Genomic DNA, 10,009 nt, shown 5'->3' with positions numbered 1-10,009 from the left:
CTCTCCAGACTACGGCAGAACCGGGTGAGTCCAGGTCCTCCGCCACTGAGCCAGCAGGAACTCAGTCTCGCTACTCCAGGACTCGCAGTGCACGACCCGAGAAGTGGGCTAGAAGTAGACTGCTGGTCCCGAAGTGTACAGGCAGCACTGCCTAAAGGGACCTGGAGTTTCTCCACCGCAAACCTCGCAGAGCACGACGGGAGTGCGCGGGGGGGGGGGGGGGGAGACAGGTTCGCGTTGCATGCTGGGGCCGGTAGTTCTCTCTCGACATCAGAACTACAGCGTACTATCAAGCACAGCTGTCCCCGCTGAAGGCTAGCAATAAAGTCTCCCGTAGTCGGAACCCGCAGTGTACGACGGGAGTTGGCACAAGACCCGCACTGCATGCCGGAACCGGTAGTCCCGATGCGTCAGGACTTGCAGTGTGTGACAGAAGTCTTGTGACAGCGATCCGCGTGGCATGTCTGCAGTCTCAACACCGCGAACCAGCGCCCGGCGGGTGTGAACCAGCGCCTCCCAGCTTCGCGTGGGCCGACTGTTTACCCGCGGCCCGAGAGCACGCAGTCACGCGGCTGCACGTCGCCGGCCCCGCCCTCGTGACGCAGCACGCCTCCCGGAAGTGAGTGCGCAGCGAGCGGCGGGTGAAGCCGGTGTCGGAGCGGGAACCGCAGTGTCGCCGCCGCCCGCGGTGGGCGCCGCGCCCTGAGCGCCTGTGTTTTCATTTCTCACCTCCGTTGTTCTGACCGTCCTTGTCGCTCGCTGGGCCGCGATGGAAGCGCCGCCCGCGGCCGGCGTTCCCACCGAGGGCGCTCCGGCGGCGGCCGGGGCAGAGGTGCGCTGCCCGGGCCCCACGCCGCTGCGCCTGCTCGAGTGGAAGGTGGCGGCAGGCGCGGCTGTGCGCATCGGCTCGGTGCTGGCAGTGTGCGAGGCCGCTGCTTCCGCGGAGCCCGCAGGGACAGCCCCGGCTCGCACCACCTCTGGGGGCTGCGTGAAATCCGCGCGGGCCGAGCGCAGGCTCAGGTCCGAGCGCGCCGGCGTGGTCCGTGAACTGTGTGCGCAGCCCGGCCAGGTGGTAGACCCTGGGTGAGTATGCGGGGACCCGGTTCCCAGGGCTCTCGGGATGTCGGGGGGTCCCTGGGCTATAGCTGCGTTCGTTCGGGCGTGCAGGGCGGCCCGAAGGTGCTGCGGGGTGAGAGTATAGGAAGAATGGTCGCCGTTTGTGATCTAATCAGACCCGAGATACTTTGAGTTTGAAAAGTTCTCGGTGACCCAAAGTTACCCCTTTGGGAAATGTTTTGCGTCTGTCCCTCTTCTATAATTGGTGGACTCCACCTTTGTGAGTGAAGGCAACTTGGGTGGCTGTGGCCGCAGGACTACTCAGGCAGGTTCCAGGCTCGTTATTGAAATAGAAGCTGTGGGGCGTGTGTGCTTCTTTAAACGCTTATAAAACTTGGTGAAACGCGGTTATAAAACCTGATGGTTCTGCATCATAGCCACGAAAAGGGTAGACAGAACCCAAGCTGCATCGGGCGCTGGGTACTTGGTCCTCAAGTCATGTGTGGATTCTAGCTGTCACACTTGTTTCCTGATTCTACAGGATCTTGAATTGGTTTGATCTGCCACTGTCTGGCTTTATGTCTGATTTTGCCAGTGTTGTGTGTTGAACCTGAGTTAACACGTGGGCATGTGTGTCACATGGCTGTGATTGTTTTGATTGTAAGGAACAGAAACTACTGGGAGAGGTGACTGTTCCTGCCTACAGTGGGTTGGGCTGGGAGCTTCCCTCTGAAAACATTCTTTTGGCTCCTTTTCTGGTGTCCTGTGCTCACCTCTTTGACTGGTACCAATCCTGCCTTTGTTGAGTATTTGCTGCCCACCATTCTCCATAAGGAAAATGCCCATTTTCCATTGGTCTTGTCACAGACAGAGAACCCTGCCTGGCTGTCTTCCTGGTCACTCCCCTTAGTGCATCTTTGCGGATGTTGCCTGGGCTCTTGGCCTGTGGACCTTGCCCTTACTCCTTCTGACTGGATGCTGAAGGGTGGGGTTGCACAGCCACCAGGAAGACATGCTTCTTTGGGGCTGACCCCCTAAGGGAGCTGTCTGCTTGGCTTCTTCTGGAAGGACAGGGCTGTGGGTTTGGTAGACACGGTTCTTACATCAGAGAAGCTGCTTTGTCAGCTTCACCTGGGCCCTCACTGGCAGTTTCTCCTGTGGTGATAACCTGCTTTTCAGTTGATTGGTAGAAAGTGCCCACAATGAATGTCTCATTTCCTTCTCGTCCCCTATGACCGAGGCCCAAACAGGTACCATAATTGTCCTATAACTGGCTAGTATACATACTCAGGCTCAAATCCACCAGTCTGGTGAATCAAACCTACTCAGTTCATTGACCCAAGGAGTCAGCGGAGTGGCTACTATAATGAATTCCCAGCTGGAGTGGCTACTATAATGAATTCCCAGCTGATATTTGCTTCTTCTCTTTGATGTTTGAGATCTTGGTGCTTAGAGCAGTGGCTTGAAGCAGGACTCTGAAACTGATGAGTTATGTCCCTTTTCAGATGAAGCATCTAAGTGTCCTTGAAGTGATTCTTGGAATCCTAGATCACTCGTGGCACCTGTACCACCAGTTCAGTGATGTCAGGTGAATTCCTACTTCTGGGAAAATCACTAGCAATATTACTTTGATTTAAAATGTTTCCTTCCCTATTCCTATATGTGCACTTGTGGACAACATTTTGTCAGCATTCTGGGGAGTATTGCAGTGAGACAGTATTTCTCACAGTATTTTCCCCATAGTGTTCCTGAATGCCTGCATGTACCTGGGTGACCAGTGTGAAAGGACCAGGAAGAAGCAGTTAACAAAGCCTTAGTGTAAAGCTCTCTTTATTCCCTGTGTCAATCCTAATAGTTTCTTTGAACTTTCATTCCCTGTGTTAATCCTAATAGTTTCTTTGAACTTTCATTCCCTGTGTCAATCCTAATAGTTTCTTTGGAATAAATTTCATGGCTGTGGGTTGCCTTTCCCAGTTGAATTCATGGGTGTTAGGCCTGGAGCAGGGGCTGATAGTTGTGCAGTACTTTTGGAGCTACTGCTCTTGGGGACACTAGTTAGGCCTCCCCCCAAATGTCTGTCATACTTTTGTGGATTAAGTCACTTTGTACAAAGACCACTCAGTAGAGAATTGTCTTCCTAAGGCATCAACCTGGCAGAAGCAGCATCCACTGAGAATCTGCAGAGGATGCTGTGGGTAGCAGTCAACAGAGCTCTCCATTTAGAGTCTGTACAGGCTTTTGTAGCACACAGATTTCAGCTGAGTGGGTCTTCATCACACAGTTTACTTGTACAGGTTGAGTGTCCTTAATTCTATAATCCAAAGTCTAAAGTATTCCAAGATCCAAAACTGGGGCATATTTGCTTTTGTGTTTTCCAGTGCTCAGCATGTGAGGCCTATGCAAACATACAAACTCCAAATGGCCCCCAAAACCGCAGCACTTCTGGTCTCTAGCATCTTTGAAGGCAGGATTCGCATATTAGGAAGTCTTTCTAAAGGACATGTGCATTTTCCTGTTTGAGAAAACAGAATAATAGATATTATTTGATACTGATATTTGAACGATACTTGCCATGACTCTTAGACCTTGGTCGGCAAAGCCCTGTCTGGCTCACAGCAGGTACCCTGAGCCAAAGCCCTCTGTTTTTAGAAGGATTTCTGTGTGTGGTTTTGGTGTAGTCTCATCCAGCAGCAGTTCATCACAGCACTGCTTCACCCCAGGGGGGACCCTGAAGGGGAGGGGGGGTCAGGAAGAAGAAGCAGCCATGCCTGATAGCCCTAGCTAGATGCTTGCTTCTTTCTGAGCACATTTCAGAATCACACTTGAGACTACTTTATAATGGGTTTATCAGAGCAGTACTGGAAGTTTGCTCATGACCTCAAGTTCTGGTCTTCCAGCAATACCATCCATTTCTTTCTCAGTGCTGGGATTACAGCTATGCACCACTGAGTCTGACTACATATTCTTAAAGTCACATGGGACAGCCAGCATTTACTGACATTTGCACTTAATCTTTGTAGGGTGATTATTGGATGGTGGCCCTTAGAGCCACCCCCACACACACACACACACACTTAAGCACGTCCACTTCTATAGAGTTAGGATTGGTGGATTCAGAACTGTTTTGAGGATACTCTTGCCCACCTTCAGCTTGCCTGTTGGCAGAGGAAGCATCTGTTCATGAACTTTTCTCCCCTCTACTTGAATCTCCCCACACCAGTGGAACCTGTGGCTCTAGCGATGACCTGCGCTGGTCCTCATTGGTGTCTCTTCTGAGGTCAGGCCACTCTTAAGCCCTTGTAGGCAGCATGAAGAGGTTCTAAGCCTGACATCTTTGTGGTTTTCCTGCCCATTACTGTCCTGATTCTCCCAGGCTTGGCTGACACCACACTTTTGAAGAATGAAGGAAGATTCCCCCACAGTCTGGGTGCTGTGGCACAGCTGCCCCCAGATGTGTGCACTTGGTGACAGCAGACCTCATTGACAAGTTGTTTGACACTAGCTTGTTTTTGTTGAGACGGAGAAGGTGGCTTGTGTACTTAATAAAGACTGACAAAAATGAGACCCCTGTGGTTGTGGTTGTCACTGTTTTTTTGGTCATTAGCAACATCCAGTCATGCCACATCTTGAGTTTGTTCCCAAAGAACTGTGTCTGGTTGAAGGTGAAATAATCACTAGGCTGTCATTTTGAGCTGTGCTAGGACTGTTTCCATAGCACTTCATCCTCTCGGATGAAAGAAGGAGCTCTGCCGAGCAGGGGAAGGGAGGAAGCTGAAGGTGTGCACTGCTTGATCGTCTGCCATGTGTACATGTTATCAGTGACTGACCCCTTAGTATGCTCCCTAGACCTTATCATGGTGCCAGAGCCCAGCAGAAAACAGGGAGAATGATAGATACTCTGTAGCAGTTTATAGGAAGAGTGATACTTTGTATCGGTTTGCCTTTTTGTAATGTTTACATGGGTTACAGTTACTGAGGTTGAAAACACTGGTCATTCACCATCTGTCAGAAACCTCTGAATTGGTTCGTCATAGTGCTCTGACCTTCTGGGGCACTTTTTTGTTTTTGTTTTTTCTAGACAGGGTTTCTCTGTGTAGCCTTGGCTGCCCTAGAACTTGTTCTGTAGACCAGGCTGGCCTGGAACTTACAGAGATCAGCCTGCCTCTGCCTCCTGAGTGCTGGGATTAAAGGCTGCAGGACTTTTTCAAGTTCCCACAGAGGTTTGAGCATGTAATCACTGGAGGAGTGGAATGGAGAGAGGTGATAAGAACCCTGCATCAAGGAGACTTCACTTTGCAGGAGAGTGAGACCATTACAGAAAAACCACAATCAAACAAAATGCAGAGTTGTGGAGCCCAGTCCCAATAGATACATCTACAGCACGACTCCAGTACCTAAGGCTCGGGAATCATTGTGGAAGAGGGTATGGGAGGATTGTAAGGGCAGGAGTTTGCTCTCAGCTTGTACCTCCTAGTAATGTCAGAAGCTACACCCATAAAGTCTTACCAACATGACTGCCTGACTATGGACTGAACATGGACAACATTAACATACTAACATGGCTGGTGAAGTCCTCAACTCTACACAGAGAGGTACAGGCAACTAAAGGATGCTGACAATGGGAGCAGTGATCTTCCCCACTACCAAATGGTCAGCCCTGGAAACATACATACAAGTAACATGCATACTAAGCCATTTATACTTACGTAATTAGGGATATGTATATAACATATATATAAAACAGTTTCTGAAAAAGCAAGGAAGGATACCTGGGAGGGTTTGGAAGGGAAAAACGATATATTACAATCTCAAAAAAATTAAAGAAATAAAATTTAAAAATATGTATCTATAAAACAAAATCAAAAAACTACAAACCAGTAGAGGCAGGGACTGTAGATTGCATTTGGGGACAGTCAGTGCCTGTGGGTTGCTGGGAGACGAGCATTTGCCTAGCCAGCCCTGGCTAAAATCAGGAGTTATTCCAGCTGCCTGGAGAATGAAAAAATATTAGAAAGCCTATGATAAAATAACTCAGGGTTGCTCCTAGGATTGGCTCCCTACTTCAGTGTTGGAAAGTTAGATGAGGAGAGGTACTCAAAATCACAGCAGATCCCAGGTGCCACTGAAGCTGTTGCCTACACAGTCTGCCTTTGGAAATAAGATTTCTTTTACACTTCCATACCCAGAATTTTTATGAATGAATATTCTTTGGCTAGTACTCATGACTCTCCCTGTTGGCGTCTGCTTTATCTAAAAAATTACTCAGAAGACATTCTTGGACATTCTGAAGCTAGGGAAATTGTTCCTTTAACTGAACCTGTTGAATACAGATGATCTGTACTTCAGATGGAGCTGTGTTATTTTGTGTTGTATTCCTGGTTTTGAAGGAACTCTTTGGGCCTTTTTGGTTCCTGAGTTTTGTGTGCAGGCCTTAAAGTAGCTTGACATAATCATTTAATAGAGGCCTCTGAGATAGGTGGGCTTTGAAGTGTATCTACTTAGGAACAGCACATTGGCTCTAGAATTGTATGTGCATTGTGAAATGTATCACTAGCCTTGCATCTTCATTTCATTTTAGAAGAGATTAAACAACAGGGTTCAGATGTTAAGAGCACGGACTGCTCCTCAGAGGATCTGGGTTTCATTTCCAGCACCCACATGGTAGCTCACAACCATCTGTGACTACAGTTCTAGGGAATCTGACACCTGCTGCCAGCACCAGGCACATATGTAGTACACAAATATACATGCAAGGAAAATATCCATACACATTAAGTAAATCTTTTTTTGAAAAACATTAAATGAAATCCTCATATTGATGTGGAGGAATAGATAAGTCAATTCCACATTTTTTAAATTATGCATAAATATTGATGTCATTGCCAAACATAACAAGTGATGCACATCCATTGTCTCAGGAAAAGTGCATGCATGTTAACTGAACTGGTAGGAATGTAAGTCTTGTGCCTGTAGGTTGGTAGGTGCACCCTGCAGCTTTGGAGCTTAACGCGCATCGATGGTTTTGTACAGCTACAAGCATTTCAACCCTTGGCTGATGAAATTCTGAGACAGGTTTGGCTGGAGGTCTGTTTTCCAACAGAGCTAATAGGGTGAGGACAAGTGTATGCAGCTTCCATGCTTTTGAGACTAACAGCTCTGGACCACAGAGGTGGTGTCTTTGTGTCATCCAAAGTCAGTAGCAATCTCTTGAATCTTAGCTGACCCTCAGTAGATTCCGTAGATGGTTTTGGGAAGTGTCCTTCTCCAAATGTCTTAGACTGTTTTTTATAACTGCTGCCAGAGCCCAACCTATCCAGTTGTTCCAGGCTTTGTCCTGACCCTGTGTCTCCTCAGCCCCAGAACAGCTCTGGCTGCAAGTTGGCGGATGAGTGTATATTCCCCATGTGGCACCTCCACCCCACCAAATGGTTATAGAATCGGAAGTGTGTTCTTTCAGCTTTTTTTTTTTAAAGCTTTTTGCCCCCTCCTCCCCCTTTTTGGGCTATTGCGGTATCTTTTGTTTTAAAATTTTGGCTGTTGTGTTTTGATATGATTATCCCCCACCATAAAGGATTGAAGGCTTGGTCACCCAGCTGGTGGTGCTTGGATCATGAAGGTGCTAACCTTCAATGGATTAGCACCATATTGAGTGGGCTGTTAGGAGGAGTGGGACCTATTGGAGGAAGTGGGTCCTTGGGAGTGTGCCTTTGAAGAGTCTCTCTTACCACTGGCCCTTCCTGTCTTTATTGCTCTGCTCTAGAGCCCCCAGAGGTAAGCAGCTCTACAGCACTATGCCCTGTTACCCTGCTGGGGCCAAGTAACTCTGTCCTCGCTCAGTTGATAGGCTCAGGTGCAGCCAGAGCTTCTGACTTAGAGGGAAGTTACAGAAGAGCAAAGCGTTCTCACATGAGTGTCACTCAGAGTTCTAAAGTGTCAGCAGCTGCCGTGTTTGCGTTCTCTTTCTCTCTTCTTGCCCAAGTCACTTTTCTCTGAAGAGTTGGAGGGTGAGTTGCCCTGAGGTAGGACATTCTCCTAAATACTTGCTCTCCGCAAACCCAAGGTCCTCTTATGTAAGCACTGTGTAGTCAGCGTCTGTGCGGTGCTGTCTTGTCCTCTGCGGCCTGCTCTGCTCTCGTCTTGATCATGTCCTCTAGAGTAGACGCAAACTCTGTCGCACTCTGCCAGTTGCATGTGACACGTCAGCTTCTCTGCCTCCTTCTTCTTAGCATTAGTGGTGACTTGTTTATAGACTGTCCTTCGGTTAGACTGTGGTTCTGCGTGTGGCTCGGCTGACGGACAGCACTGATACCCTTCCAGATATTAGTTTGTCTCACCTTGTATGGTTGAATGTTGATCACTGGGTAATGGTGGCATATGATGGGTTCCTGTTATGGAAAGAGACTTTCTCATGAGTTTCAGTGTCATGATAAATGTTTTATTAATCTATAAAAACTGTATATTCTCATCAAACTTTGACCCTAAAATAAGTAGGTGTGGCTACACCTGAGTTTCTTTGAAGCTTGTGTTGGCTGTGTTCTGTCTGGGCCATCAGTGTGCATATCGTACCTGTCCCTGTTCGAACACAGGCAGCAAGAGCGTGGCAGCAGATACCATATGGGTTTTGCCTATGTTTCAGCAGACATTTGTCCAGAACAGTGGCAACTTCCAAAGATGCTCCATTGGTAAGGTGTTCACTTTCCCCTCCTTACACTGTGGCTGTGACATCTTCCAAAGATGCTCCATTGGTAAGGTGTTCACTTTCCCTCCTTACACTGTGGCTGTGGCATCTTCCAAAGATGCTCCATTGGTAAGGTGTTCACTTTCCCTCCTTACACTGTGGCTGTGGTATCAGCATTCTTTTACCATAGGGCAGCTTCCAAATGTGCATTGCATGGACTTTAAATTTAGTAGGTCACTTTGCTGGGTCATAACACTTGTGTTCTGTACCTTGTGTTATTTTACTTCTTCCTGAGGTGCTGCTGGCAAGCCCTGTACGGTCAGCCACATGAGTTTGGAAGGGATGAAGCATTTATTGCCTTAAGTGACAGGTATCAGGAAAGTCTGGCTTTGTGGTACACCCTCAAGATAACAGTTTGCGAAGAACAGGAATTCTTAGACTCACTTGGAATTGGAGAGATCAAATTTGAATTTAGTAACTATTTTAATGTTTTCAGTGAATGTAATTTGTGTATTCTTAACCATTATAGGTAGAAGGAAGGTCACATGTCAAAACTTAACAGATGGGGTTTAGGTTTGGTTTGTTTTTTTTTTTTTTTTTTTTTCACAGTTTTGGAGATCAAATGCAGGTCTCCAAATATATGCCAACCAGGTGCTGTACCAATGAGCTATATCCCCTGCTCACTGAGTTTTTGAAATCCAGGCATGTTATGAGAGATGCAAAGATAGATGAAATCTATGCATGGTCCCAGGTTGTTTGGGTGACGTAAGCTATCGCACATATTAGCTCTCCAGGTGGGTTAGCATGTTGGCTGGCAGCGATTCATTAGGGTGTATGTCTCTAGGACACTGAGAGCACCAGTAAACTGGATGTGCCCAGACAGTGTATACTCTGGTGTGCCGTTGGTCTCATGTCTGTGCCTTGGTTTCCAATCTGATCCCTGAGACATTCTGAGACCTACAGTTATTCTGTGCCCTGTGAAATAATTGAGCAGTGACATGTGTAATATCCAGAGTGTCTGTAAACGTGGCCGTGTGTCCCTGGGCAAAAGCTGCCATATAGAATAAGATGGGCAAAGCCTTTTGAGTCCAGTACAAAGTCTTACATGATTTACTCATACAGTGAGGCTGTTAGTTTCCTAGTGCCCAAAGCATAGGGTCAGACTGAACTCCTCATCCTGTGCTCTCACTCTTCCTTCACAGCCTTCCTATGCATGCTTTGGTTTTTCCCTGCCTCTCTTCTCGCTTGCCAAGGGTCCACAGAAGCACTTCTACT

The 10,009-nt window shown here is 47.7% G+C and overlaps 1 protein-coding gene across 1 annotated transcript in view; it reads left to right on the top strand.

Annotated features, from left to right (window-relative positions):
* Positions 1-634: 634 nt before the first annotated feature.
* The window catches only part of Ctdp1 (CTD phosphatase subunit 1), a 66,622-nt gene continuing 57,247 nt past the window's right edge, over positions 635-10,009 (top strand). The window contains exon 1 of the mRNA XM_059246822.1: positions 635-1,083. Within this exon, the coding sequence (XP_059102805.1) occupies positions 770-1,083 (314 nt within the window). The 5' untranslated portion in view covers positions 635-769. The remainder of the gene's footprint in view (positions 1,084-10,009) is intronic.

The sequence above is a fragment of the Peromyscus eremicus genome, chromosome 19 (assembly GCF_949786415.1).
Source record: "Peromyscus eremicus chromosome 19, PerEre_H2_v1, whole genome shotgun sequence".
NCBI lineage: Eukaryota > Metazoa > Chordata > Mammalia > Rodentia > Cricetidae > Peromyscus > Peromyscus eremicus.
Note: the sequence above shows the minus strand (reverse complement) of the source record. Positions and strands in the feature narration are given on the sequence as shown.